General features: G+C 55.4%; 1 protein-coding gene across 1 annotated transcript in view; it reads left to right on the top strand.

Annotated features, from left to right (window-relative positions):
- EBF2 (early B-cell factor 2) overlaps positions 1,318–8,231 on the top strand; it is a 220,191-nt gene continuing 213,277 nt past the window's right edge. Inside the window, exons 1-5 of the mRNA XM_005684022.3 lie at positions 1,318–1,816; positions 4,212–4,368; positions 5,431–5,494; positions 5,766–5,821; positions 6,319–6,392. Of these exons, the coding sequence (XP_005684079.1) occupies positions 1,686–1,816; positions 4,212–4,368; positions 5,431–5,494; positions 5,766–5,821; positions 6,319–6,392 (482 nt within the window). The 5' untranslated portion in view covers positions 1,318–1,685. The remainder of the gene's footprint in view (positions 1,817–4,211; positions 4,369–5,430; positions 5,495–5,765; positions 5,822–6,318; positions 6,393–8,231) is intronic.

Genomic DNA, 8,231 nt, shown 5'->3' with positions numbered 1-8,231 from the left:
GATCTATGCACAGATCAGAATACAAAAGGAGAAGCCAGAAAATAACACCCAGCCAGGAGGATTTTTTTTTTTTAAATAGGCACCGCGAGCTGCCCGGCGTAGTTAAAAAGCCTTCTAGGGTTTCAGCTGTTTGGCGGAGCTTGCCGCCGCCTTCCGGCCCTCAGCCCGCGCGGCCAGCACCGTGGCGACCGCGAGCTTTGGGCAAAGTTTCCGCAACTGCCCGGCTGCCTCCCCGCAGCTCCTCTGCTGACCCCTGGGGGCTTCGGGAACTTGCGGGGGGGGGGTGTGGCGGTGGGAGGGAATGGGGACAGGAGGGAGCTCGCGGGACAAACGCCGGGCAGCTCTCGCACTCAGCCTGCCACTATCTGTCAGCAGTCTCTCATCTGCACCGGGTGCAACTCAGGCTCGCGTCCGCCGGGGGGTATTTTCCTTAGCGCTCAGACCATTTCCCGCGACATTCTATTTATTTGAATAGCACTTGAGCCTTGTTCGTCCGCCTCCTGCCACCCCTCGACCCCGCTCCGCTTACATTCATATATCTTTGTCTTTTAACGTGTAAACGGCTCACAGTCACCAAGTAACTCCAGGAGACTCGAAAGAGCCCGTCCAGGGAGCTGGGTTGCTTTCGGGAACGTTTGCACAAAACATTAAGTACATGTGGTCACACTCCGCTTCTTCCTAGACCTGCACATAGAACCCAAGCAGCCCTGGGAATGAGTATGCCTCCCGCAGGCTACGAAAGTCCGCATTTAGAGGCAGGCTCGCTGAAGCTTCCAGCGGCCGTGACCAGACTTATCCGGCGCGCACCAGCCGGCAGGGCCAGGCTACCCGATTTCAGGGCAAGATTTGTGGGCCCCCCTCTCACGCGCGCGCGCGCGCGCACACGCACACACACACACACACACACACACACACACACACACTCACACGGGGTTCGGGCTAGGACTCTGCGCCCGCAGCTTTCTGTCCCCTTTCACCTCCCGGACTACAGGCAACGCCAAGCGTGGCGCGCGCCGCCTAAGGACGTCGACCAGGCCTGCTCAGCGCCGGCCAATCCCGAGCGTTCATGCAAATGAGGCTCCTAATCGGGCCTCGGCTCCGCCTCCCGCGGCCTGGGGCCGTAGTAACCCATTCATGGGGCAGGCGCGCGGTTGTAACCCGGCTCCGCAGTGTTCGCAGCCACCGCCTCCTCTCGACTCCGGGTCTTCCCCTTCCTTATACTACCGATCCTGTTGGGGATTTTTTTTTTTAATTTTTTTAAATTGGAGCGGTGGGGAGGAGCAGGGAGGGGGGTGGGGGACCAGGAGGAAGGGGAGAGATTAGGCAGCCATCAATCTCCTCCTGTTTCTCCCAGAACAGGTGATGCTTCAAAATTGTGATCACTTTCTGGAGGCAGCGCTGCCACTGGAAGGATGCGAGCGACCTAAGGCGGAGGGCCTGAGGCGGCAGATCTGAACTTGCGAAGGATATAACCCAAACTTTAGCTACATCAGCCCGCACCTCACGCGTGGAAGCAAAGGACAGGTTATCTTTTATTATTTTCCCCCAAGAGAGACTCAAACTTGAGCACTTGATCCCGTTTCTTGGATTGCTTCTGGAGGAGACGGCTTGGTAGCAACGTTGGGAAAAGCGAGGACAGGGTTGTAACTCATTTTTTTAAAGCGACAGTAGATAAGACTTTTTAAATGTTTGGGATCCAAGATACTTTAGGAAGAGGACCAGCTCTAAAAGAGAAATCGCTGGGCGCCGAGATGGATTCGGTCAGGTCCTGGGTCCGAAACGTCGGCGTGGTGGACGCCAATGTCGCGGCGCAGAGGTAACCGGACGGCCGCAGAGTGATTCTGCTCGCGATCTCTCGCCTGTTCCCTCTCGCTCTCACTGTCTGTCTCCGTGTGTCATCCCCCTCGCTGGTCTCTCTCTTGCTCGTTCTCTCTCCTCCGCATCTGTCGCCCTGGCCCCGCGCGCTAGGGCTCACCCTCCGGCTAGCAGGTCGCTGCTGTTAGGGGAATACTTACCCCTCCGCCAACACTGGAGTTTCTGAACTGCCTGGGTTCCCCACTCCTTCTCCGCAGACTACTCTTTGGGAGGAAAAATAACAAAGTAGTATCTGATGCTTCTCAGCTTGGTCCCCAGTCCTGGCAGGCGGGCCGGGCCAGGAAAGGAGAGTGAGGACCCAGACGGGCGGCAGCCGGAGGAGAGCCGGCTTCCCGGCTATTCTCGGGTTTCGTCTCGCTCCTTGAGAGCGCCTCTCCTCCCGCATCTTGTCGGGCGATTCCTGGAGGCCCGGAGCCCACGGCGGCGGCGGCGGCGGCTGGAGGAGCCGGAGAAGCCGGAGCGCGCCTGCCGGGGAAGGCAGATCCGCCGGGTGCCCAGGGAGGTGCCAGGCTGGAGGGTCCGGGCGCAGAGATAAAACAGTGGACCAGACGCACAGAGGCGGGGGTGAGGAGGAGAGAAGAGACTAAGCAGAAAAGACGGGGAGTAACAGTAGAAGGAACCACAGAGGGAATGAAAGGAGGGAAGTAGACGTGAGGCAAGCGCAGGGGTGACAAGCCTCTAGTTATACTAGTCCCTGAAGTTGACTTTGTTTTGAGCATCCTTGTGCCGGGGGTAGTAAATGCCTTGTTTAGGCTGCCACTCCGTGAAAACATTCTGGTTCCCCTCCCGCATCACCACTGTGGAGCTGAGATGTGTGGTCTCCACGACCTTGTCTGCGGGAAACAGCTCCTTAACGCTCAAGAGTCCACGAACTTCTTCCCATGACTGCAGCCTCTCTATCGGCTCTCCTGGCCAGCGCCCTCTAAGTCCCGACACCGCGCGGAGAAATGACTCCAGTCCGGGCCAGGACTCCAGGTGTCCCGGTTAGAGCGAAGCGGGCCGCCACCCTTGGAGGAGAGGAAGCCAAAGTCGCTTCGCTCGGGAGACCCGGACAGGCGGCAGCTCCCTCCCTCTGCCTCAGCCCGGGGGCGCCAGTGTCCTGGAGCAGATGGCTCGCTGCGGCGGCGGCGGCTTTCCTGGCCGTCTGGGGGACTCGCTGGGCTGCTGGCCGAGGGAAAGCAGGCAGGACCGCAGAGCGGGTGCCTCGGGGCAGTCCCTTAGTCGACCTCTCAAAAGACACCTCCTCTACTTTCCTCCTTTCCCCGATCCAGTTATTGTTAAAGTTGAAGCAGGCAGTCCAATGGGGGATTCTAGTCAAAATCTTACACTCTTCAAAAGAGTGAAAGTACTCGCGCGCCCCGGGGAAAGACGCCCGGCGACCCCAGCGCCCCGAGCAGCTACGTCCATCTGCTTGCTCTCCTGGGCGCCGGGTCTCCCGTTAAATGTGATCTGGCGGCCAGTTTGTCTCCGGCCGCGACAGGTCGGCGGGGAGGTGTGTGCACAGACTCAGTAGGCTCCAGGGCATCTCCCGGTTCCGCCAACGCGGCTTTCGCGGTCAGCGGGTTTGGCCGGCGACGCCCGGAGATGCGGCTTGAGCCGGGAGACTGTCGGCTCCAGGCGAGGACGCGCTCTCACTCAATACATGTCGGCTTGTCCCAAGTTCAGCAGTTCCAGGGGCGAGGTTCTCAGGATCACGTCGTCCGTGGTGGGCCCCGATCCCTAGTACTGGTCAAGGGGGCTTGCGCCCTGCCCCTAGCCCGCGCGCAACTTTTCGGAAGAGCGAGGGAAGCAGGAGGTGAGGCCTCCCGGAAAGACTTGGACTTAGCCTCTAGGCTTCCCATCCGGCTCCCTCAGGGTTCTCGCCCACCGCCTTTCTGAGCAGTTTGGGAGGCGTTGTGGGCAATAGTGCCAGGACCGTTAACTCCAATGAAGATGAAGGAAAAGGGTCACTTCTTTCAAAGTGATGAGGCGCTTAGCCCCTATGCTCCGGGCCCAGCTCCAAATCCCGACCCAGTCGGGGGAACTACTTGAGGAACAAGATGGGGGCGGCCCGAGGGGACAAGAATAGGGCCGCTGGGGGTGGGGAGGACCCTCCGGGCTTTGGTCTGCAGTCGGGGTTCCTTGGTCTCTACTAAAGGCTGGAGATTGAGCTCTCGGGAGTGGGACGCCCGCAGGCTGGAACAGCTGTGACTCCTTTAAGAAGTCCCTGCTTCTTAATCGTAATAGAAGAAAAGGACCCTTAACTCTCTGCTCTGTTGCCTGGGCCCGTTTGATAACTTCGTGTCTTTCTCTCTTTCCTCGTGTCCTGTGTCCCCACCGTGCCTCTTCATGCCCAGCGGCGTAGCCCTGTCCCGGGCCCACTTTGAGAAACAGCCTCCCTCCAACTTGAGGAAATCCAACTTCTTTCACTTCGTCCTGGCGCTCTACGACAGGCAGGGGCAGCCGGTGGAGATCGAGCGCACCGCCTTCGTAGACTTTGTGGAGAACGACAAAGTAAGCGCAGGTCCCCTCTTCCTCTCGCGGGTCTCATAACTACCTACTTGCAAAGCACTAAAGATCCCATCTGTCACTCCGGAGACTTTTCCGCTTCCATCAGGAGGGATGATAAATCGAGGCTTCTCACTCCCAGCCTCCTAAATCAGTCGGATTTCCCCGCATCTTCTCCCGCCTGCACCTCCCGCAGGGGCGCTGGTGGCTGCTCACCCGACTCCTGGATCGTTAGCAGAGCGTGGTCACAGACTGACCGGGGAGCAGATATCCTTCTGACAAGAGCATACATAATTTAAACATATAGTCAAGGCTGCCGCTGCCCTTCTCCGGGTTATTTATTATTATTATTTTGCACCTGCGATTGCGTCAGGGTGGGTAAGATAGGTACAAGGTGGAAACGCACAAAAACCAGTCTTGGCTTGCCGGACTACCCCTCCCAACCCTAGCCTTCTCTTCCACTCTGGTTCCCACAGCAGTGCCAGCCCCCAACCCAGTCCTGGGTGTGGGCCCTGAATTCGAGCTCAGATGAATAGGATGTGGGAGGAAGGGAATATCTCTTGCCTTCTCTGGGCCTCAGTCCTCAGCTTCCTCAGCTGTACAATTCAAGTTTGAGAGCAGGTTCCTCCTAGGGTTCTTCTTGAACTTGGGCTTGGGTCCCTGAGTTCATTGCCCCAAGCCTCCAGTCCTGGTGGGACATGGCCAAATGCTGCTCTCCCAAGTGACAGGTCCCTTCCTTTCTGCAGCATCCGATGGGTTGGGTGGGGTCTGTTTAAACGCAGCATGGACATGGTGTCTGGTGGTCCCCAGTCTGGCGGTCGCCTTTGTGAGGACATTTTTAAGAGGAAGGGACAGACTGTTGGAGAGGGTCAAGCACCTGGGAGCCTTGGAAAGTTTTGGAGCCTGGCCAGCGTCCAATGTTGCTGCCCTTTGACCTGGGCCTGGGCAGGGGTCTGTTCAAAGCTGCTGAGTGACCAAGAGAAAGGCTGTGGGAGTTGGGCTAGGGAAGTCCCTTTGCTCTTTTTATCATTTTGAGGGAATGGAAAGCAAGGGTCTCTGTCTTTTCAGGAACAAGGCAATGAGAAGACCAACAACGGCACCCACTACAAGTTACAGCTGCTCTACAGCAACGGTGAGCGCCTTGCGCCCCCCGAGGCACCCGCGCCGGCCTCTTCTAAGGAAGGCAGTTGACCTTGTCCTGGTCTTTGGCAGGCATCCTGCAGGCCCAGGGAGAGCAGGGCTGCGGGAAGCTGTCTCCGAGCCAGGGGCAAGGGCGGGTGGTCTCTGACCCCAGGACGGTTCAGCTTGCACTCCGCCCTGGTCCCCCAGCATCGGGACAGGTTTGGGGTTCCCGGGAGGGGCTCCTCAGCGCTCACCTCATGCCCGTCCCATCTCCCCGGCAGGTGTCCGCACCGAGCAGGACCTGTACGTCAGGCTCATTGACTCAGTCACCAAGCAGGTGAGCCTGGCAGTTCACTCCCCTCCCCCCCCACTCGGCTTGAGGGTCCTCCATTCTCCTCCCTCCCCACCCTCCTTGTCTGTCTTTGAGATTTCCTGGGTCACTGTTCACAGCCCCTCCACATCAACTGACATTTTGTCTTCTCTGGAAAAAGATTTTTTTCCCTCTCTCTCCCTAATTGTCCAGTTTCTTTCTGGTTGGGAAGGCTCTGGGGATGGGAGTAGGCAAACAGAGGGATGAAGAGGGGAAGGACTTATTGGGAGATTCAGCACCCCCCACCCCCACCACACACAAACATTCCCTTTTGCAACAATTATGTCCTCACTAGGGCAAACTTTTGTCTTGGTATTTTGTTGGAGTTAACCAGGCACAACTCAGGTTCAGGGCGACCAGCGGGGACTCCTGAGGAAGTTGTGGTTAGAGAGAAGAAACCCGATTCTGTTCTCGATCTAACGTCCCCTTTCCTTTGTCCCTCCCTGCCGGCGCCTCCTTCTCAGCCCATAGCTTACGAGGGGCAAAATAAGAATCCGGAAATGTGCCGAGTTCTCCTGACACACGAAGTGATGTGCAGGTAAGAGCCGTGTTTTCCCGCGGGCTTGGCTGGAACGCGGGGCAGGTGAGCAGCTCGGGGCGCGCTGACGTGCCTGCGTCCCCGGCAATGACCTTGGGGAGTGGTGGCGCCCTTGGGCGGGCGGCCTCGCCGGGACTTGCTCATAGGGCCGGTTGGCTGGATTTCCTCCTTAAAAGTCAGATTCTAAGAACAAATTGATCAGGACTCGAAAAGGCAGCCCAGAACCACCCAGGATTCCACCCCATGAGTGGCACGAGTTTGCTCCGTGGAAGACCTGCCGTCCAGCGGTCCGCAGAACGCGGGGAGGGGCTGGGCAGGCGCGGGTCGAGTTTGGGATGGGGACTTTCCCTGAGCCGGTCCGCACGGCTCGGTTCCCGCCGGTCCCGCGCATGCTAGGCGTAGATGTCCAGGAGGGGCCACTTGTAGAGTTACCGAGTCAAGGTTTTGGAACGACTCAGTCTGGACAGGCCAGAGGATCGAGCGGTCCATTTTGGGGGTGCTACTCCCTTGTTCCCCAGATGAGGCACCTGCCTGTGATGCAGGAGCGTTTTCTTCTTGCGGGGACGTTTCTTTTCCTAGATTTCCTGAGCCAGGGGAGTTTCTTAGGTCAGGATAACTACCGGGCAATGGATGGGAGGAACTGGGAGAGAACCTCACCGGGTAGATCCGGGGTCTGGAACAACAGCTGGACTTTGACGGCCGAGTTGTAAAAGGTGCAATCTACCCGAATTCCTACACCATTTCCCATATTCTTTTGTGAGATCTATTCATTCCATTTTGGGTCCTTTCTTCTCCTGGACCAGAAAAAAAATTTTTTTTTTAATAGAAGAAATTCATCTGTACATTTATTCATTCTTTCAACAAATGTATGTTGAGTGTCTAATATGTGCTAGTTATGGGGGATCCCACAGCAAAGGAGAAAGGATATAGAAAGGAAACTCTGGGAAGAAGTGATTATTTTACTATAAAAATTTCAGTGTTTATATCCATACATGATTTTCTTCCTCCAAAATCTCTGATTGGAGAGAAAGCCTCAATTCTTTCATACTCTGCTACTGCTTCAGTGAATGTCTTCCAACATCAGCCTTGCTAGCTTTGGGTAATTGCAAGCCATCTGATTTAGTTTGAATTGTTTTATGGGCAGCTCCTGGCAGCCCCGTCTCCCTTCTCACCCAGTCAGGAAGAAACCATTACAATCAGACGTGTTTGTTTTGGTTTTGACCAAGTATTAGAAAAACAAATTTAGCCAACTGCAGAGTTCAGCTCTGTCAGTGGCCTCAGCTGAGGGGATTGAGGGTTCCCTGCCTGAGTAGCTGAGTGAGGTGTGGGTAAGCAGATCGGTACTCCGTTATCCCAGGGTTCCTTCATAGGTACATTCAGAAAGAAAATACAGTTCCAAGGTGAACTTGCATGTGATACCTAGGTTAAATAGTCAGAACATTTTGATTTGGTTGGCTAATTGAAGGGTGGGTTTTTCTCTGTTAAATTCTTTTTTCTACTTTCAAACATCTTTGTGGGGAGAAATTATCTTCTTACAAAAAAAAAAAAAGAAAACAAAACCCAAGTCTGGCCCATTGTCTGATGAATTATACCTATCACTTTAAATAATACTTGCATACCCCATCCAGCTGTAGTTCAGACTGACATTTTTATTTTTAAGCCCAATCAAATCCACCTCATTTTATGCTGTTTAAGTAGTAGCATCAATTTTTAAAGTCTCTAGTTTAGTCTGCATTAGTAACACAATATAAAAATTTAATGTACTGTAACTTCTCTTCGTTTGAGACCTGGGAAGATGCTCTGCTGTTTTCTTCCCAAACTAGAATTTAAAACAAATAT

Source organism: Capra hircus, chromosome 8, assembly GCF_001704415.2.
Source record: "Capra hircus breed San Clemente chromosome 8, ASM170441v1, whole genome shotgun sequence".
NCBI classification, from domain to species: Eukaryota; Metazoa; Chordata; class Mammalia; order Artiodactyla; family Bovidae; genus Capra; species Capra hircus.
Note: the sequence above shows the minus strand (reverse complement) of the source record. Positions and strands in the feature narration are given on the sequence as shown.